The sequence below is a fragment of the Lepisosteus oculatus genome, chromosome 23, assembly GCF_040954835.1.
Source record: "Lepisosteus oculatus isolate fLepOcu1 chromosome 23, fLepOcu1.hap2, whole genome shotgun sequence".
NCBI lineage: Eukaryota > Metazoa > Chordata > Actinopteri > Semionotiformes > Lepisosteidae > Lepisosteus > Lepisosteus oculatus.
In genome coordinates, this window is record NC_090718.1 from 4,452,047 (window position 1) to 4,473,719 (window position 21,673).

At 48.3% G+C, this 21,673-nt stretch overlaps 1 protein-coding gene across 7 annotated transcripts in view; it reads left to right on the forward strand.

Annotated features, from left to right (window-relative positions):
• The first annotated feature begins 10 nt into the window (after window positions 1–10).
• The window catches only part of LOC138224892 (uncharacterized), a 36,957-nt gene continuing 15,294 nt past the window's right edge, over window positions 11–21,673 (forward strand). For 3 of the 7 annotated variants that reach the window (XR_011183347.1, XR_011183348.1, XR_011183349.1), the window contains exons 1-4: window positions 267–1,540; window positions 2,947–3,057; window positions 3,140–3,188; window positions 7,591–7,773. Coding sequence is in view for 1 of the 7 variants with exons in the window: in XM_069183069.1 (XP_069039170.1) it covers window positions 1,487–1,540; window positions 2,947–3,057; window positions 3,140–3,188; window positions 7,591–7,718 (342 nt within the window). In the remaining 6 variants the exon portion in view is untranslated. Of the gene's footprint in view, window positions 220–266; window positions 1,541–2,946; window positions 3,058–3,139; window positions 3,189–7,590; window positions 8,764–21,673 lie in introns of those variants that run through there. The other 4 variants (XR_011183346.1, XR_011183345.1, XR_011183344.1 and 1 more) reach the window with 3 other exon arrangements.

Genomic DNA, 21,673 nt, shown 5'->3' on the forward strand with positions numbered 1-21,673 from the left:
AATAAGGAGGACTGCGTGCAAGCTCTGAAATATGGATGAAAACGTGGCCGCAGCTGAGAGAGGGTTTGTGTGGTGTAACCCTGCTGTCTAACTTGGTGTCCCCTTGGAGTCTGGTCTCTCCATACAGGTGTGTGGATGGTCTTCGCTGCCTCAGTACCGAGCTCTCAAGTCTGACCGCGGGAGAGGCAGAGAGGTCTCCACCAGCCCTGCACCAGTGAGGTGAATCTTTGCCACAGTTTGGGACGTCTAGGAAGCAGGTTTTTCCACTTTGACTTATATCAGACAGCCTTGATTTACCCAAGTTCCTGATTTTCACGTGCTTGGTTTCTGTTAAAGGGGAACTGCAGTACCTCTCTCTCCGCCCGAAATTAAATTAGCTGACGGTATCCCCCCAAAAAACGTTACAGATTTCGAATTGAGCACAAAATGGCGAACATTGCAAAAGTACTGTAAGTCGCCTGTGTTTTTGCAAACTGCGGGTCCCTTTGTGGGACAAGAGCAAGAGTCCCCACAAATAATTATGTGAAGCGGCCCTAATAACAGTCCATCGGGTCTCTGATGTGAGAGAACCAGGCTGAGCTTTTCGTTATAACAGTCCAGGGCTGTGGTTCCTTACCTGGGGTACACGCACCCCTGGGCTTGCAAATGCCTCTTCTGGGGGTGTGACGACAGGCCGGAATTTGACAGATCGCGTAAAACGTGAATCGAGCACGGGCTCCTCATTGTTTGCACAACCTCTTTGTTCCAGCAGACCTAGGTACTGTGTTTTAAGGTCAACTTTAAAATATATCTTTCATGGATTCTTAATTTATCTGTGACATGAAAACGCGTCGTTCTGTCCCTTTATGCCATAGTTATGATTTTCTGTATCTGTATTTGTGAGCACCGATTTTGAGGACAGGCTGCAGTCAAGGTTAAGAACCGTTGCTCTAGATCAGAAGAATCGGGGTTACCGGGTTACGGACCATGGAGTCACTGGGCTGGGCCTCTCCAGAACCGGGGTTAAGACCCCTGCTTTAAGTCAGTTGGAGTAAAGTTGATCCGGCTCCTTCCAGCCTGTCTGCTGGTCTAACAGAAGAGCAGCCAATAACGGACAGCTCTGTCCAGTCTGTCTGCCAGCCATGAGCTATAGGTGTGTCACCGAGTCGTCTGGCTGTTGAACAGGGAGGCAGTGTGTGGCGCGACAGCTGCTAGGTTACAAGAGGTGGAGCACTGTGGGATTAGCAACGCCAGAACTGAGTCGACGACTACGCAGGAGTGCTGCTCTATTCTGGGGCCGCAAAGCTGATTTGCAGGAATTAAAAGTGGCGTGGGCGTGCTTCAGTATGCACCAGCTTGTGACTCTCTCTCTCTCTCTCTCTCCCCCTCCCTCCTCCACCTGCCCACGCCGGCTTCCCCTCACCCTGCTGCGTGAGGCGCATCTCCTCTCCCGTTCCTGGATCTGCGGGATCGCTGCTTGGCTGCTGCCCTGTCCAGGTGCCTCAGGATGCTGGCCACGATGCTGACCGTGATGTACTTCATGGTGCGAGCGGCGGAGCAGGTGAGGCTCTCCCGAGGTCTGGCAGAGTAAACTCCTTCAGCATCGAAGGGAAAAAAAAACAGTCCTATTTTAGGCTTAAAAGCCATCACTGATAGAGAGGCTCGATCTAGTGTGATCAGAATGAGAGAATTCTCTGCATGATGGGGAGAAGACTGAAGTGTCTCAGTTTTCACGATGACTGGCTCTCGTTTGCTGATCGGAAACGATGTCTCCCTGCGCCCTGCTCTCCTGGAGCTCCAGGAAGATCTTGATACCTTTGCTGCCTGAGGGATGAGGCTGGGATGATGGAGATCAAGCAGATTTTTGGATGTGGGCGTTCGAATTCAATCGCGTCACCGTGATGAATAGGTCGGGTCCAGACCAAAGCCAGACGACGCTGCAGGCCGGAGTTGATGGTGGTTTCTGCAGTGTTTATCGGACTAGCCCGCCCCCTCTACCGGATCACCCCTAATGATGAGGCTCCCCAGGGCTCATGGGGAGGCGGGGGGGGCTGGAGCTACTGGGGTAGGTAGAGAACCTCATTTGGGGTCAAACAGCAGCACCCGCAGTGAGTAATCGAACCCACACCTCCTCCTCCTCCTCATCATAATAACAATAGTTGCTTACACTTGCGTAGCGCTGTTCTGCTCACTCCACTCGGAGCTCTTTTCAGGTCGTGTGGATTGCTCACCAGTCAGCTCACTCAGAGCCTCTCTGCTGTGTTTCTCTGTTGTTGTCGTTCCACGTGCTGCAGCTCTGCCTGCCCCAGCTGCGGGCGTCCTCTCTGTAGGACACGATGGCCACTCCGTGCGTCCATGCGTCCGCGCGTCCTGCCGCAGTGCGATAGCCCACACCTCAATAGAGGGAGATCCATTGAAATGTACCTGGGATTCATCCCAAACTAAACTGTACCAGAACTGTCGTCGGCACAATCCCTGAAGCAGTTACTAATGTCCTGGGTAAAACATGCAGCTTCTTGGGTCTCCAGGTCCAGCCCCCCTCTTTTGCTGCCAGCAGATCTCCGTGCAGAAGGACGTACACAGCCCGAATTCGCCCCGTTTCTTTAAACCGTAGAATGAGGATCTTTCTTTTTCAGAATCGAGCTTTGATTTTTTTTTTGGGAGGGGGGGAGCTGAGCAAAAGTTTCACACAATCACTTTTTTTCTGATTTATTTTTTTCCCACTCCCATCCGCTTTTCCCGATCCGCTGGTAACAGTTTGTTGCCGTTTTACGGGAGGAGGATCAGGCAGGTTAGATAGTCCCACCTTGATCAGCCCTGGGAGTCGGCCCGAGTCTCTGTTCCCGCTTTATGTAGCGAAATCGTCCGCGAGATGCGGAAGAATCTTGCAGAAGCTGCTGATTTTTATTTTTTATTAAATTTTGCGACGTGAACTCTGACAGCCTCTTCTACCCTCCCGGTTCCCAGGTGGGCTCAGGGTGGCTCCGCCCGGACCCTCTGCCCTACATGGTGTACCAGCCGCTGCCCTGGCAGGTCCAGAACGTGTCCCAGAACCGCCGCGGGAGCCGCGTGGACGAGGTCAGGACCGCCGCCCCCGCCGCGCTCTCTGGCCCCGCCGCTCTCTGGCCGCGCTCTCACCCCCTGTCTCCTCTCCCTCCAGAGAGAAGGCGGCTCGCAGAGGGACCCTGCCCCCGGCGGGCACCGAAAGGGTAAGTTCCAGAAAAACGCCACCCCCGCCCTCCCCTACCGCTCTGTGCGTCTCGTTCAGCTCAGTTTGTTTCTTATGCACAAGCGCCTCGCGATGCTTATCCGCAGGTGTGCTCCGATACAAAGACATTCGAGGAAGCACCAGAAACGACAGGTTTAATAACGGACAACTTTAAAATAACCGCATCAGTGTGAGTGATAGGGGTATCTGATGGCTTGTGGGAAGAAGCTGTCTCTGAATGGGGAGGTTCGTGTCTTGATGCTCCTGTAACGTTTACCAGAGGGCAGGGGGGAGAAAAGGGAGAAAACGGGATGACTGGTATCCTTGGCGATACTTCCAGCCTGCCTGAGACAGCGGGTTGTAAAAATGTCCACGAGAGAGGGGACCTGTACTCCAGTCATGGACTGGGCGGACCTGACCACCCCCTGTCACGCCTTCTGGTCGGCCACCGAGCTGCCGCCAAACCCCACCCTGACCCCACACGCGAGCACGCCCTCCAGAGCGCACCTGGAGGACGTGGGACGGGCATTCGAAGTCCAGACCGGGTTTTTTCAGCTGCCTGAGGAAATACAGGCGCTGTTGTGCCTTCTTTGAAGCTCCAGTTCCATGCTGGGACCACGTTCAATCATCAGCGAAGAATACCCAGGAACATGAAGCTGCTCACCATCTCGACACCATTGAGGGGGGTATAGGGGTGTGGTCCCCCACCCTGCTTTCTCATGTGCCCTTGAGTTCAGTATTGTGCCCTTGAGTTCAGTATTTACTGGCACATCTCTTTGTGGGTGGGGAAAATAGACACCGAAGGGGGGTGGTCAGTCACTAAGGTGAATTTTTGACCATAGAGGTAGTAATGGTGGAATCGGTAACACCCACACACCAGGCTCAAAGCTTCACGGTGAATTTGAGCATAACCACGTTCTGCTTTTTGTCAAAGATGCGGAGGCAACCTGCGGGGCTGCTCTTTCAGTGCCGTCTTTAAGCTGAGGCGACAGTCCGGCACGGATACCGTCCGCCGAAGCATCGCATGTCGGTCAGAGGGGCAGAGAGGCCCAAGTGCCCCATCACTCCGATCTGACCTTTCTTTTCGTTTCTCGGAAAGCTGTTTCGCTGCTTTCAGACCAGTTCCAACCAACCCCCGTTTGGAGAAGAGCGTTCGGGGGGGGTAAAGAAATGTTGACAGGTTCGGTAAACTGGTGGGTATGTGTCATACATGTGTCATTGGAGGGACTAGTTACTTGGCGGATGTTTATCACTTCACTGTTCTTTTGTGTGTACGCGCCCGCGCATTGACCTAACGGTTAGTGATGAGTCGGAGAAAGTTCTAGTGAAAGGTGCGTTAACGGGCGCCCTGTCTCTTACTGTTTGTTTTTTTACGTAGTTTTTTAAGTGAATAAACATAAATTGGCGACGAGGATGTTCCTTAGGCCGTCGATGATGAAAGGACACATCAGTCTTGCTGTATGAAAGACAGAGCAGGGATTGTGAAGAGAAACGTGAGTCACTGACGCGGATTTCGCGCTTAATTATGAGGGAGTGTGAACAGTGATTATTTACCCGAATAAAAATAATAATAGCGGGTCGTATTTGGAAATAGGAATGAATTTGCTGACTTGAACGAGGATTGAGCTGTATGTATTGAAAGGGCGGGACATTAGTGCGAGGGCAACGACAGGAAACTTAGCGTCATGGGAGCCAAAACGTACCGCTTGTCTGGCAGTTTGCTAACCCCGCCAAAAGCCCTCCGATAAGACCGTTATAGAAATTGTGGATGCACTACGTGATCATTTGAGCCCAAACTATTTATCATACTTAGGGAATATGGGTTTCATGAGCGAAACCAGTCACACAATGAAAGCCTATCGGAATATTTCGCCGGGTTGCGCAGGTGATCGGAGCGTTGTCGGTTTGTCGCCGGGCTGGAGCACGCTTTAAACAGTGCAATTTCGATGGAAACGGTAAAAAAATCTCAATTGCAACAGAAAACGGCTGAGGGTTACGCATGGAAGATTTCCTGTTAAAGTTACTGGGAAAAGGCGGCCTGAGTTCCGCTGTGGCAAGTCCTCTCATGACCGCGGTGAGCGTTGGTTTCAAGTCCAAAGGTCTGTCGAAACGCACTGAAGAGCAGCTACAGACAAAAGGGAAAAACACTGAAGTACAAAAAGTGACCGAGGTTGAACAAGACTCATCAGTAAGTGATGCAAACTCAGTTGAGGGTGAGCTGGGGTCCTTGGAACTGTATAGCATTGGGGAGGATGAGGGGAGAAAAAATTGGATTATACCGTAAACAAAAAATGGAGCTGGTCGCAGGGTCAGCTCGTTTAGTGATTTCTAAGGCAGATATTACAAAAGACTGTTTGCAAAGCTGCCATTGGAACGAGCATCACTACTGCTTAAAACTTACACTGATGAGACTGTGCCTTTTCTTGGAAAAATTAAAGGAAAGGTAGCCTACAATGGAAAAACACAAGATAGACCTTTATGTGCAGGCAAAAGAGGGTCTGTAGTGTTAGGTTGTGAGTGGTTGAGGGAAATTCTGTTCGATTGGAGCTCCATCTAGGCACTGGATATTGGGTCTTAGAGCAACAAACCCCCTGAGCAGAGACTTTTGCAATTACACATGCAAAGATGTGTTTAAGGAAGGCATTGGAACCTTGAAGGGTATTAAGGCAATAACTGAAGTTAATGAGAGGGTTCGTCCCACATTTCACTAGGCAGGTCCTGTACCTTGTGCAGTTTGTCCCAAGCTGGAGGCACAATCCCAACATTTAGAGAAAATGGGCATCTTGTCTAAAATTGAATGGAGTGAGTGGGCGACTCCAATAGTTCCAATCCCAAAGAGAGGAAAGGCTGGTGTCTTTGTGGAGATTTTAATGATACCAGAAATCCTGTACTTTACAGTGTTCATTACACTTGTAGCAACGGTGTTTTAGTGGCATTAGCAGAGGGTAGTGGTTCTCCAAGTTTGAAATATGCCTAGGCATATCTTCAAATGGAGATTAAAGAATCGTCAAAGAAATATGACAATTAATACTCACAGAGGCCTGTTTCGATAGTCAGCTAATTTTGGGGGTGCCATCAGCCCCAGCTTTATGGCAGAGGGGAATTCCAGGTACACAGAGTTATCTGAATGCTATTATTGTGATGGGCAAAAATGATAGAGAACACTTGGGAAATTTTAGAGAGAGTGCTTGCCAGGCTCAGAGAGTGTGGATTGAGAGAGAATAAGACCACATGCGAATTTCATAAAAGTGAAGTCTCATATTGTGGTCACAGGAAAAGTGGAAGCAGCATTGAGAGCACCAGAACCACAAAAGGTTTGATCTTAAAACTACGATCTTACCTGGGGTTGGTCAACTATTATCACAAGTTTTCACAGAACCTGCCAACAGCTGCACCTTGGATATTGGTAAATACAAATAACCAGATGCACTGTAGGTTGTACAGAACACTGACACATTGAAGACTCTTTTTTACACCATATTGGTCACTGTAGAGTATAAATGCACTGATGCTGCGTAGCGGTTTACAACAGGATGTGTATAAAAAATCATCACACTGCAGTATTTAGTCAGTACACATTGCCCACACCCTAAATTGAGACATCTGACAACCAGCGGTTCTCCATCTTCATCTCAAAGCCTGATAAAGCAGATTGCTGTCATCTGAGCTAGAATGACGATGCTAATTGGATTGCTGAGTCTCCATCCTTAATCCCTAATTCCCAGCCCTTGTGTCCCATCCTGGAACGATGCCTCCCTGGGATTTCTTTGCTGTGCAATCGTGTCAAGTGGCGCTCTGCACAAGTATAGTGGCATCTAAGCGGTGTGAGGCAGCCTTGTTGTGCCGGTTTATTTTTTTCAAAGAAGGAAGTTTTCAGGACACTCTCAAGTAACAAGAGACGTACCGGATAAAAACCAGTGGAAAAGCACTCTGGGGGTTCGGATGTGTCAGCGCAGGGTTTTGCAAGAGGCTGTTCCTTGCACTCGCTGGAACTTCCACCTCTGGTGAGCTGGAAGTTAGAGGTTGTCTTGTAAGTGATCTTGCTGCCACATTATTATGGTTATCCGGAAAAATAGTTGCTGTGGTTAAACCAGGGAAGAAAAAACAGTCTTGGAAAGGTCCTACATGGTTACCAGTGCTTTTGAGCAAAGTTTACTGGTATGGGTGGCCAAGGATTCGGGTATCTGCCATTCTCGCTGTCATTGTCTCATAGTGCGCCTCTGATCTTCATTCGCACTCAGTCTGCCAGCGTCTGTGTGCCTCACTTTCACACCTGATGGAGTGTCTTTGAAACAAGCTGCAGAACTGGTTTTCAAGCGCAGGCTACCGCAGCACCCCATTTTCATTTGCAACCCGTCCCCCTCCCCGTCCTTTCAGTGCTGTCTCTCTCTTTTCTCCCGCAGGTTCCGGCAGCCGGCAGAACGGACAGTGGCACGCGGGGGCCCCCGCTTCGCCGGAGAAGGCGGCCGTCACCATCCAGACGCAGTACCGGAAGTACCAGCAGAGGAAACAGCACAAGGATGGAAAATAGGCCCGGCGTCAGGCGCCGCGCCGTTGTGTCCTGGCAGAGCACGCCCGTTTCCATCGTGGGTCCTCTCGCCTGTCCGCCACAGCCGTAACAGCTTTGAGCAAATATTCCCCATCACAGGACATTGGGCCCACACAAGCACCAGTTTTCCCCCCCAGTCAGTGGCACCCATACTTGGCTACCGGGGATACAGTTACCAGCATTCTCCCGTACTGCGGCGTGAAGCCAAATCACGCCCGCGTTTCCCTGATGACCCACAGACGGACCACCCTGACCCCCTGCACGTAGCTGCAGACACACTGCACTGTACAGCAGACTCACAACTTGTGCTCTCTCAACTCGCATGGTTTGCCCCAGAAAACCCAAAAAAAATTGGGGGGGGGGAGCTTTAATCTCTGAAAAATGTATTAAGCATGCCTACCAGAGCTAGTAAGTGAGCCTGTACCCTCATCGTACTGTCATTTACTATTCTTATACTTGTATGTAATATCTTGTATTCCCATGAGAGATTAATGGGGGAGAGGTTATAAACGAGGGTAAAATTGAACTAGACAGTATGTGAGGTTGGCCCTAGTGCTGTTCAGAATCCCTAACCCCAGCGTTAGTTGCAAGTCAGCTGTGTGTACCACATGGCCACCCAGTTGACTTGCTCCGCAGCTCTCCACCTGTGCCTGGAGCAGACGGCCTGTCATCAGCCTGTCTGATCGAACATGCTGAAGGGGCCTGGTGTACCGGGAGCTTTCTGCCTTAGCGTGGGCTTTGCTCCCTTCTGCTGTGACGCCCGGTAAGTCAGGTCCCGCCGCATCACCGCAGGAGCATTGTTTTCCCCACAGGCGAAGGGCAGTGCTGCTCCCTGGCTACAGAGTCCAGTGCACATTCTAGTTAGAGCGAGACTGCGGAAGAATACGCACACACTGCACTGCTTGATCACCTGTCCAGGAGCTTTCACCCTGATGGACTCATTTCAGGTATTGAAACGTTGTCACTGGGGAAGGGGCTTTTTCTCCTGATGTACTGTATTGTATACATAGTAAAAATGACCAATTAACTTCAGTCTGAACCTTTTTTTTTCTCCCTAATAGTGGGAAGTTACAGTAGATAGTGGTGATGTTATAGTTGATTTGTTGTTGTTTTGTTTTTTTTGCTATGGGTGCTGATTTTCACAGTTAAGCATACCCCTGTGTTTTGTGACAAGATGAGTGTGTCAAAATAATAGGAGCAGATGAAATTGGTTTCGCTGTATCAGTCATTGTTAAACGGACAACTGAAGAAGTGGCTCATCATGACATCCGCTCAGTGGCTAGAGGGTGGCGTGATGGCGCACTGCTGCGCATTGGCGTCTCGTGGCGCTGGGGCCCTGGGTTCAATCTGAGGTGCTGTCTGTGTGGAGTCTGCATGGTCTCCCCGTGTGCACTTGGGTTTCCTCCAGGAGCTGCACAAAATGTCGGGTTTGTAAACGCAGACTGAATATTCCATTAATATATTAACAATTTCCAGAGACTCGCTGTTTTGCATTGTTTCTGACCCACCTATCCCAGTGTATTACCTGTAGTGTTATCTTCAGAAAATCCTAAAAAATATAAAGAAAGGTTCCACAACCCAAAACAAAGCTGGGAAAAGTCAGAGGACCTGCTTAGTGTGCAAAACACTTGCAGCATTGTGGGTGCTGTGGTTTAAATGCTATTGGTTTGTGAACAGAATACCCCTATCCCAGTGCATTGTGCCACATTAAATAAAAGCACGAGAAAAAGAGATTCAGAACACAAAGCTGTGTCAGTGTTCTGTGTAAAACGTCAGTTTGAACATCATGGGAGCTGTTTTTAATAAGCTGCTGAGAAAAGAATATTTTAATCTTCCTGCTGTCAGTAGTATTGTGAATATAGTTGACCCTTACCTGAATGAAAACAGGATGTAAAGGAAGGGTTTCAGAAATCAAACAAAGCTTTATTCCCGTGCTTACAGTCTGGGTAATGGGAGACTGCGCTGTTCTGCTTCCTATGGTCATATACGGGTTTTTCGCATGAAGCCGTATTGAACAGTATTTCTCGCGTTGTGAACGTGTGCACACAGCGGTCCCCCGGGTTCCAGTTCGTGCGTAATTACGCATCGATGAAAAACCGGAGGTTTAAAAAAAGATAATTAGCTCACTGATAGTTTGATGTAAAGGCTGTGGAAATATCCACAAGTCGTGGTCTTTAAAATGCTTTTGGTTTGAAGGCGTTCTGTGCTTCCATTGCGGAGATATGGACAAAAGAATATTCGTGCTTGGTCAAAAAAATGTCATAAAACCGAAAAAGTAAAGGCTGAGAAATCATCCACAATGTATTTTATACACAAAGCAAGTGTTTTTGTAACTCTAAGAGATTTCGTGAAAGCGCTACAGGCGTGCCAAAATCGTTTTCGAACTTCAAGCTAACTTTACCCCGGTAAAGTCCAGCTCGTCTCCAACTCTGTTCTTTCGCTGCAACTGAGCTCAAAGCCAGAGTTGACCTCCAGCTCGCACCGTTTTAATTAATCCGCACCTGCGTGCTGCCCGCGAGAGGTCGTCTGAGGGGACCCCGCGGGTCGGGTCGTTAATTAGCTGAAGGTGTGCGAGGGGTTGAGCGGTGAAGGGGAAGACAGGAGAGGAGAGACAGCGGTGTCCAGTCCTGGCTCCGGCCGATAGGTCAGTGTCTCTTATTTTGGAGGTGAATGCATTAATGCACTTCTCTGAATTAAGCGTATCTTTTAACTAAAAAAAAAATAAAGATGAGAGGTATTTCGCTCTATGGTCACTAGGCGATGCCCGGTGCAAGTGCTTAAACTGCCGTTTCAAACCCTTTCGGTTTCGTTCCGCTGACTGGCTCTGGAGGAGCTACGCAGCCGCCGTGATTAACGCCGATGAGTCTCACCTGGGGCGGTTACGTTGTACCGCCACACACACTCACGCTCTCGAGGTTTTGCACCCAAAGAAAACCGCTTTATTGCAAAACAAGATGCATCTCATTGGCTGTTTTTTTTTTAACTTTTATTAAGTACTGTTATTGGCTTCCAACGCTGTAGCTGTCGGTACAGCCGGTCCTCCAGCGGGAGTCCAGGAGTGGCGAGTGTCCGCAGTGCCGGCAGGGGGCGGCGGGTTGGGCCTCTTAGCTGCTGGCACACGAGGGGGGGGGGGGAGGCAGAAAAGCCAGCACGCTGTTCAAGTCCTTCTCACACCTGGGGAGCTGCCTAATTGAACCTTAAAAGGTTACACACGCTTCGAGACCGCCTTCTAAAGCGTTCATCTCCCAAACGAGTTTTACGCGTTTGACCACCCAGGTCTTGCGGCCAGGAGCTACGGGAGCGCTCGTCCTCATGCCCTAAATTAGCCTCCTGCAGCTTAGCTGTCCGTACAAACACAAACTGCACCTTCCCCTCTCGAACCTGTCGCCACCGGCGTCCTTCCCGGCACTTGCAGCCCGTGGCGCATCTGCGTTCAGGGGGGGCACATCCTCCTCGACCCGTGAACCCGCTATTTAAAGGCAAAGACGCCCACCCAGTTGCTGGAAAATATTCCAGGCAGCTAATTGAAGATTAATTGGTAAAATTAATTTAAAAATGATCGAGGTTCTATCAGACCTGGCTTGGTGTGGCTTCTAATTACCTAGAAACGGCTAAAACGCGGAATTGGGTGATGAAGTTGGCCGTGTGCGCTTCGTACACTTTGTAAACACAGCCTTTCAAAGGCACAGGTAACCCATGTGGAGGAAACTACCACTCCGTACTCTGTCATTTAATCAGGGACATTAATTTACAACTAATTGAGCCGTTGGTGAAGTAATTTATTGAAACTTTTTTTTTTCAAATACGTTTAAGATCACAAATAGTACAAGGTTAGAAATGAGCATTAACCCTATGCCAGAAACAGGGGTAACATAAGTCCTGTTTTTCTGGTTTGGATCAAGCAGTACGAATTATGCTGCTAGTGTCTGATAGGGAGCCTCACCTGTGATTACTGTACATGACTATTTGACTAGTGGTTGACTGTCAGTACCTCTCAAGGGTCTGAGGACTTGAATCAACTACCATTGATGTAAGTTCTACACAGGAACACAACGTTTCGTCTGTGAAGCCTTTTTCAGGTGTAACCCAGCATTTTGATGACTTTTTAAATTGCTTCTACACTGTGTAGGAGATCACAATGACAAACATCTTCAACATTTCTTTTACTACGTTTACACCTTACGAATGTTTTGGGGACAGACAAAGGGTGAAAATCCACAACATTTGGGTAAGTGAATGACACCAAGCAGAAGAATTCAAGCTCGGGACGTGTTATCTGCAGTGTGGTGTGAAAAGACAGACGCCCCGCTTGATGTCCTGTATTTAGGGCCTTTATTGGGCCCTCAAGGCACGTAATTGAAAACTTTATCACAAAAACGGCAGCAGCTCCTGCCAGCTCCACCCCTGCCAGGCAGAAATTGATTTCTCTCTCTCTCCTTTTCTGCCTCTGCCAGGCTCCTTCTCCCTCGAATTTTCAAAATTGTGACTTTAATGCCGGTTGACGCCGTGGCAGGAAAACCTCATTAAGTCCTCTTTAGTGTTCGCTGTATCGGTAACAGAGGAGTCCAGCTGTTGTAAAGGCTGGAGGTGGGCTTAAGTGAGCATTCAGTAAGCGTTCAGAGCTGGAGGACAGTTTCCTGGTGTGTTTCCCACGCCCTGACTCTACGGGTGTGAGGGTTGGTACTGAAACCGAGCAAAGCAACATCGCGGTAAGGAATGGGAAGGCCATTCTGAAGTGCCAGAGGAATCAGAACTATGACGCACAAAACAGAATAGTGTCAGTGGATTTTCCTTAAAGCGGTATTTGTGCTCCATTAGTCCATTAATCCCACCTTGTGGAGGCCTTCGGAGCAGCACAGTTAAGCACTGCCTTCATGTAAGATGGGAGAGTTTGACACCCAGCAAATCCAGACAAGTCTCCTGCTGAACACTGGTGGTTCTGGGTCAAAGCAAGTTCTAGAACAGAGAATGCAGTGCAGAGCAGAAAATACAGCAGAGACAATGCTGTACAGCACAGAGAGCAGACCAATAAACATGACTGTACAGCACATCATAAAGAACAATCAAACAGAGATCACAGATGTAGCACAGTACAGAGTTCACAATGTATTGGAATGCTACACTTCTGCATGGAGAAATGCTGGAACTCCAAACTTATACCTATCCTTGCTTATGTTCTTTTAAATCCACTAGGTGGCAGCATTTGTCAACATATCCCACACAAAGCGTGCTGGGTAAGGAATTTCCCCTTTTCCCCACTGAAACTGCGTGTCTTCCTAAACATTAACATAGCAGACGAGGGGGAGCGCCCACATGACCTGGAAATGTCCCCCCTTGATCCCAGAGTGCCTGCTATTTATTTGTACAACTGACCTGACACCTGACCAAATACTAACACGTGATAATGTGATTCCCTAGTGGGGCGTATCTCTCGCAGGCCATCGCAGGAGCAGGGCAAAGAGCAGCACATGAGCACAATCACACATCACATGTGTACAGAACTGTGTGGGTACAAGGCACACAACACACGTCAGGCTCACAGCCAGCACGTCTTCAGGTTCTTCATGGCTGAAGTGGGTTTCTTTCTTCGTTCTGCTGTGAGAAATGGAACTCTTCGTGCAGGATTCTTGGATATTCATCCCTCATTGTAGAGTGACAGGGATGGGTCAGCGCATCTGACAGTGCTGCTCCAGCAGTGCCAGGCTCTGCTGTTCTGTGTCCAGAAGGGCTGTCAGTGCCCAGGTCTGGTAACTGTTTTCCTGAGATCTGGAAGTGTTCTGGAAAACCAGGACTGTGTGCGGAACAGAGATGGCCACACACCTTCTAGTGCCAGCAGCTCTGTTTGCAGACACATGGAGGAGAGTGAGCAGTAAGAAGGAGTAAGTGACGGTCCAAGAGAGGTCTGGACAGACTGGGTCCCACTGAGGAGAGCTGAGTGAGGTGTGGGGACAGGAGAAGGAGGGGAAGGCAGCAGAGGACGTGTGACAATGTGTGTGAGAAAGAGTATGTCGGAATCCTGCCAGGTAAATCGTTCAACCATGAAGGTTTGGCAGGAAGAGGAATAAGTGAACCCACCCGGCTCTGCATTAATCATCCCGGAGGAGAGGAAGAAATTCGAAATTCGAAATTCAGGGGTTCAGTTTTTTGGGGGTAGAGCTGCTGCTGCTACATTCTCTTCCTTGTTCCCTGCCCCCCTCCGTGACCAGCTGATCCGCACACACACCTGTTCACCGGTAAAGAACCAGAAGCCCTGGTGAGCCTGCAGATGGGCTCTCCTGTCCCCACGCCCTCACTCACAGACCCAGCCAGGGGGGATCAGGCTGGATCTCTGCTCTATCACGTATGGCGAATCTCTACACTGTATGTGTTCACTCAACGGCTAGCAAAGGGTTGTGTCTGACGTATGTAGGATTCAGATTACGTAAAAACTGGCACATTCGAGCCTTTCTGCAGCCAGGGGAGTGGGTGTACTGTATTCCCAAGGCTTTGCTCTTAGTTTTAAAAACATCTCTTTCAACGTCCCCGATCATTCTTACTCAAGAGTTGCTCCGTTCCTCTTCTGCCATCAAGCTTCAAGAGCAGTAAAAAGGTGAAGAAAAAGAGGCCAAGGGGCTGAAGTCCCTCTCCTTTTCCCACTCTTAAGCCTCCCAGCCAGGCTTTTCTAAACACTGTCAGTCTCTCTGGATCCAGAAATAAAAGCCTGTGGTAATTAAAGCACTTTTTAAAAGGGTCACGTGTTGGCTCTCTGGAGGCAGTGATTAATATTCCCTCTCGTTCCATGAGAAGCTCACATGGCTGAACATTTGTTTTTGAATGAGTGACTTGTTCTCAAACGGTTTTAAAACACAACTTATCACTGTGCCTTTGGTGGTGACCTACAAAAGCAAGGCTTAAATGATGCATATCGTCAAACGTTCGCTGGCGTGTCTCGACGTATGAGTCACACTCTCAAGTCGAAAGAGTGGCAGAGGTGGCTGTGGTCCAGGAGGTCTGCCCATGCTGGCGTGGGTGTCCTCCCACAGTCCAGAAACATGCTGGTAGGTTAATGGACATCTGGGAAACTTGTGCCTGGTGTGTGTTTGCATCGTTTTGTGCCCTGCGATGGACTGGTGTCCCAGCCAGGGTGTATCCTGCCGTGCGTCTGCTGCTTGCTGCGATAGACTCCATTAGAAAATGGATGGAAGGTCTCTGGATTATTTCAGTTAACAAATAACTTGCTGAAGTGTCTGAAAATCAATAAATTAAGGGTGAAATAGAACACCTGCAGGGCCATGCTACTCTGGGACCAGGCGAAGCAGATATACGGGCTGCTACCAATATGCTAGTTACATACATCCCTGTAAATGTGCTTTCACTGGCATTCACAGTTGGGTATCTGCAGGTGTGGAGATGCAGCGAGGAAACATCTGAAATGATCGACAAAAGTAACCAAAGATATCAGGTGCTCAAAATCTGAAATCATGCGCTAAACTTGTGGGTGGACTGTCATTTTTTTCTCTCCTGAATAGTTTTTGCTTCAGTTACTCATGTTCTAGAAATAGCAGGCTGGATGATAATGAAAGCAATACTTTATATAACCCGGTATTCTTCTTTTTCCAGTTCCCTGCATCTGATGCCAGATTGTGTGTAACGATGTTTTTTATCTCTTCTATAGTAGAGTAAGAAAAAGGGAAAAAAGGGAAAAAAAACTTTGAAAATGAGGATGTGGGACTGCTTAATAGAAAACCTTATTCCATCACTGTTCCTTTGACAGTCTGTGAAGAAGAGCTCTTGCTTTGAAACGAATACAGTAGTTTTAAAACTCAGCTGCAGTCTTTAATTATGTTTTTTAATCAACACGATCTGAATGAGGTACTTGTGATAGTTTTTTCCCCGTCTTTCAGCCTGGCTCTTAAGAAATTGCGCTTGCTCATTTCCCTCTTCAGCCCCTGTTGCCTGGCAGCCCTGAGACCCCCAAGCCCTGATGTGTGGGCTGAGTGGGTGCTTCCGCAGCTATAGGGACAGGGGCGCCGACACGTCAGGAACGTTCTGAAACACAAGGCAGGTATCGGCCCCTCTGTTACCTGCTGATCTCTGCATGACGAAGCCGACGAAGACTCTTTTCATGTGGCTTCAGCACTGGCAGCTCAAGCAGTGGAGGTGCGTCTTGCCTGAGTTCTTCAGGATTAGGTCTGTGTGGGGGTGGCCAGCCTGCAGGCCATGCAGAGCCTGGGTCGAGCTGGTGTTCAGGGGTCATCCTCAAAGGCTCACTTTCAATAACCGCCTATCTGAGCTGGAGCCTATCCTGGGAAGCAACAGGCACGAGGCAGGGGAAGCACAAACACGCACACACACGCGCCAGGCTCCGTCTTCCCTGGGAGCCGATTACCCAGAAGCCAGCACTGGGAGAACATGTAAACACACAGAGAGCACCCCAGGAATTGAACCCTGGGCCGCAGAACGCCCCAGAGCTGTGAGGCAGCACTGCTAATCACTGCGCCACAGAACTGCCCACAGTCTAACATTTTAGAGTTTATTCACGATTCCATTATAGCGTGAAGAAAATCAACACCAAACCTATTGTATACATTTTTTTTTGCGTTTGTGACCATATGGCTCCTTGCCTGTTGCTATTTTATACCTGCTGGAAGTCTGGCATATTGAGGTCATCCAGCAAATCGAGGGGATCAGTCATTTGCCTTCCCTGGCACACGGGTCTTTCACGTGCCCACACCCATCTCTGCGAAGGGATCCCTCGCTCGCTGTTCCGCTCTGCCCTGGTCTTCCCACTCCCTCCGGCCTCGCTCCACTCTGTCAGGCGGCACGCGAGGGATTAGTACTATCTGAAGTGACATCATTAAACAGTAACACTATAGTCCAGATGGAAGAGGGGGCTCTTTGTGTGAATTAAACAGAAAATCAGATAAAAGCCTACTTCTGGTGAAGGCCTTGCTGTCTTATATCATAGCTGAACCATCCACCCTGTTCTTGATTGCTCTATCCTGTACAGAGTTGCCAGAGCCTATCCCAGCAAGCAACAGGTATAAGACAGGAGACATCATGGGCAAGTTGCCAGTCCATCACAGGACACACAGATAAACACCAGGGCCAATTTTCCCAGAAGCCAATGAACCCACTAGCATGTCTTTGGACCGTGGGAGGAAACCAGAGCACACAGAGGGAATCCATACAAACAGGGGGAGAACAGCATCCCAGGAAGTGAATCCAGAGTCCCAGGGCTACAAGGCAGCAATACTGCAGTGCTAACCAGTGTGCCACCATGTGTCCATCTCCCAAGAGATCAAAGACACAAAGAATTGGAGAAGAGAGTTATTCCAAGGTTTTATTTTCACGAGGCTTTCAGATGCTGGCCTCCGTGCTGTATGGGACAGACTCTTATTCTGAACCGTTACCAGCAGAAAGTTTTTTAAATAAAACAAATCTTTCATTCGGCAGTTCGGCATGACGTTTATTCCGATATTAATAGTGTAATTTCCGGGCATATCTGAAGAGCTTGTGGAACAGCTATTATCACTAATGAAGCACAGATTGATGGATGCTGAATGATTCTTTCCCATCAAGAGAGAAGATAATTACTGTCACAATTAAAACCAGAGCTCTGGGAGAATTCCCTTTTCTTTTGACTCCCACCTCTCTACCCCCCGTCCCCAACCCCTCCTCCTTAAAGATTCCAGTTTCATTTGAACACCCAGGATGAGGGATGTGTTCCGAAGATAATGAAAGTTAGTAGAAGCAACAGACCCATAGGGAGAGACAAAATCGTTTTTTTGTCGCTTTTGTTAAAAAAACACCTATTGGTAACAAGGGCACTGGCTGAGAGATTCCTCCCCCCACTGTCGTTGTCTAAGTGGGTGGTGACTGACAGCCCCCCCCCCCCCGAGTGCTGTCGCCATTGGCGTCACCTGATCTGCACACCCCTCCTTGCAGCCCTGCGCCGCTGGGGTATCCGAGCTCCTGTGACGGGGGCATCATTTCTCTCTCGCTGCCCCTGATTGAGCTTCCTGGGTTTTCCAGGAATAATCAAGGCTATTTTTGTACCTACCATTTCAGGTGTCTCTTCATTTAGCAATAAAATGATGTGCCGGGGATAAAGGGCTAAAAAACAAAAATTGCAAAAATTGCAGCAAATTCAGTCACCTGGCAGTAACAGGGCAAATTATTGTCTTTCTATCTAGTTCTCAGTGCTTTCAGCGCACGTGGTGGGAGATGTTAAAAGGTTTTTTACCATCTTGCAATTTTCAATAAAAGCTCTGAGCTTTTGAACTTTGCTTTGGTGAACATCAATAGCTATAATAAAGCTGATGGCAGCCCTCTAAAAATTTTGCCGGCTCTGAGGCCTGTGGAGATCTGTGAGATGCCAAGTCACTATGACCGCAAAACAGCTTTTTAAAGTTTCCGTCCTTCAGAGACATTTATATTAAAACCTGTTTATTCGTCTACCTCCATCCATCCACTTTCTAATCCGTTTATCCAGGGCCCATCCCGGCAAACAACAGGCACAAGGCAGGGTTCACCCTGGACAGGACACCAGTCCATCTCAGGGCAGACACAAAGGCACACCAGGGCCAGTTTAGCCAGCGCCACATGCAACCCTCAGACTTTATCTCAACTCCTTTTATAGCCTACCGTGTTTACTTAATTCAGAAGTCACGGGATGGCTTTCTCTCTACTTTGTTTTGGAACATTTTTTGGGAGATCAGGCTCACAGCTTCCCAATCCTAGTCTCCAGCTTTATGTGGTGATACTCATGTGTTTTTCTCAGAGGGCAGCGGTGTGACAATAAGATCGAGGATGGTTTGGGTGTTGGTGTTCCACTGTTTTTCATTCAAAAAGGCTTGGGCGTAACAGATTCATAACTAAGAGGCATTTAAAATGCAATATGCTGTCGGTTCAAATACTCATTGATTGTGTTTTTTAAGCCTCTAGGCATAAGGACTTGTATAGTACTTAGGAAGAGGCTGTGGTAATTCTAAAAGAGAAGCCTTTCATGGACAAAATAGTATTGCTAGTGCACACAGTGTGCTGGATATAAGGACAGGTCAAGATGCTCTAGTTCTGTAAGATTGGTGCTGGCAAGGGAAGTATCTATGTGCATTATTCCTAGGCTCAGTAGGGAGCAATCTGGTTCTAAATGGATTATACTTGACAATGAGATATGATATCTCCAGCATGAATCCAACATTCACCTCAGCAATCAATCACTGAAGCAAGCTCACCTTTGATAGACCTATAGTGGGTTTTTACAGGGCGTCTGCATCCTGTGATATACTGTAGCACAGAATTATAATGAAGGCATCAAATTGGGAGGAAGAGAAAGCAAAGCTTAACATTCAAGTGTTAAAATATTGTTTTTGCATTTAAACACCTTCTTTGTGATAATATCCCCCTGAATCGGAGCCGGGTCTTTTCTTCTTAGCTGTAATAGCCTGTTGTCTGAGTAATTTAGTAAACTGCTGCGCAGTGCAGCCCGTCTCCAAATTGAGAGCTAATGGAAACGAAGCATCAGGGATGCAGTCTAATCCCCCAGCAAGTTCAGATCAGGTCTGTCCTTCGTCTTCTGAACTTTTCCTACAGGTTTCTCTGTCTCCCACTTCCATTACTTTCAGAAAAGCTTGGGGTTTATTTTTTAAGAGGCTGTGGAGGGTGGGGTGTTATTTTTAAGGCTGAAACAGAAAAGAATAATTTCTCTCTTTTGCCTTTCCTCCTTTCTTTCGGTCTATTTCCTACCACCAGCAGCAATAAGCTCATAATTCTAACACAGCAAGGCCCCCTGACAATATAGGAAGGGTAAAAGAATGCAGGTGTTCAGGTGAAACTTCAGAAAAACGTTTATTTTAAGGCTTTTCTTAACATTGACCTTAATGTGTAGTTTTACCGAAAGGTGATCAGAAAGGAAAGGCACTTTACCTCGGGTGCTGAAAAGACAGGGATGTGGTGCGCTTGCTTTCAAATAACTCGTTACGCCGAGGCCTGCCGTGCCAGCAGCAGCCTCATGAAATGAACATGGAATCTATTATCTGTTGACTACCAGCAGGGTTCAGCATAAATCACTGCCGGCTTATCTAACGAGGACATTGATGAAGGGGAGAATAAGAAACTGGGAAACCGGAAGTATGTGGCCTCCTGCTTTGTGAATACATTTCCTTTCTACCTGCATCGAACCATCTTCCCTTTCCTGCATCAAACATAATTCCCGGGGGCGAGAGCGCCGAGTGAGGCCTGTGGTCCTGACGGCTCTGATAGGAATCTCGCAGTCCCCTTCCGCGAGGCCTGGCGCCGTGGAGCTCATGTTGCGCCAGGTGATAGATGATCCTGCAGGAGGGGGTGTCGGAGGAGCTTGTCTGTGCATCTCATTTTCTCCCACTAGATACCGACTTAAAACTAAACCAGCGATTCTACACTCGCCCCAGAGAAAAATACCCGGAAAGTTCTCCGTTTCGCCATTTAAGTACAGCGACATGCAATGGTCGTCATCCCATACTTGCTCTCAAGCACTTTTCTCCAGTCTGCGCACAGCTGCATTGTACAAGTCCCGTGCGCTTATTTAAAGGGAGCGGAGAATAAAAACCGGGGCCACAGAGGATCCCCAGCCTCGGCCGGAAGAGATTGTCATGGGATTGCCCATTGCTTGGAGTGGAGGGTCATCAGGCCTGAGTCCCTCAGAGATCTTATTTCTCCTAGAACTCTGTGCCCACATGGTCACCTGTAACCGAACAACAGCCGTTTAATTCAGTAAAGAGCTTCGTGGCTAACTGTTCCCTCGGTGAGCTGAAGCAAATGAAATGATCGCTCGATGGCTTATTGTGCTGAGGAGCTCAGTGATTTTATCCTGATTTAGCTCCCAGCTAGTTCCTTGTGTTTCATTCTTTCTCCGAGTCATAAAACTGAGATTCTTTTGCTGCTGAAGGCGTAATTATTGATGCATACTGTACCTAGGTCACCTCCAGTTGTGGAAGTTGCTTTGAATAAGATTGTGTGCCCCCTGAGCAGGTTCTTTTTGATTTTAGATCTTGCTTGAACTTCTCATTAACTTGAAAAACAAAGCGCCTCTTTATTCTCCGGGTGCCGCACGCTTCCCCACAACGTGACAGAGTCGGGGAATGAAAAGATAGACAAAGTTCGTTTTTCACGCAGATGCAAGGCCTGGGTGACTCTGCCTGCAGAGACGTAAGAGCTGTGTTTGCTGACAAGGGTTCTGCAGGGGGAGCAGAGGAATATAGGCTGTCATATTACTGTTCAAAATGTGTATAAATATCAAGACCCGCTTCATGCTGTTGAAACAATCTGTCACCGTAATGGAGTTTGAAAAGAGGTGCGAGAATTTACCACTGCATCCTAGCAGTTGGCAATTAGTTGCAATGACTGGAGGGCACGGCTGGCAATTTTATTTCTGTCATGATATTTATCCTGGTTTGTAATATTTGAAGGCTGAGTATGAAACGAGAAAACAAATGTTGATCCTAATCGAATCAGACCGCCACTTCTGCGCATGCAAATTGCGTTTTTCTTAACCGTTAACAGAACTCGTCCCTCCGGCGGGGGGGAGGGTGACAGCGAGAGGCGGTGGGTTAGGATGCAGACAGGCAGCGCAGGCAGACGGACAGCCAGCAGCAGCGCAGCTCTGCCCAGGGAAATCAGGCCGGTTCCGGAAGGGATCAGCATCACAAGGCTGTTTTATCTTGTCATTTGCACAAACCACAGAAATGCAAATGACACTATAAAGCAGAGGAATGAGCACGGAATTGCTTGGCCTGTTTACTAAATGCATCAATATCTGTCATGCTTTTATTTTTAGACTAAAGATTCTCAATTTCCAGCATAGTATCGAGTGGTACGTGACACCTAAGAAATAGCAGAGAGGTGGGGATGACGTTATCAGGAACAGCCACTGGACCATAAGTGGAGTGGTCACTCATAAACCCCCACAGGGTGGCCAT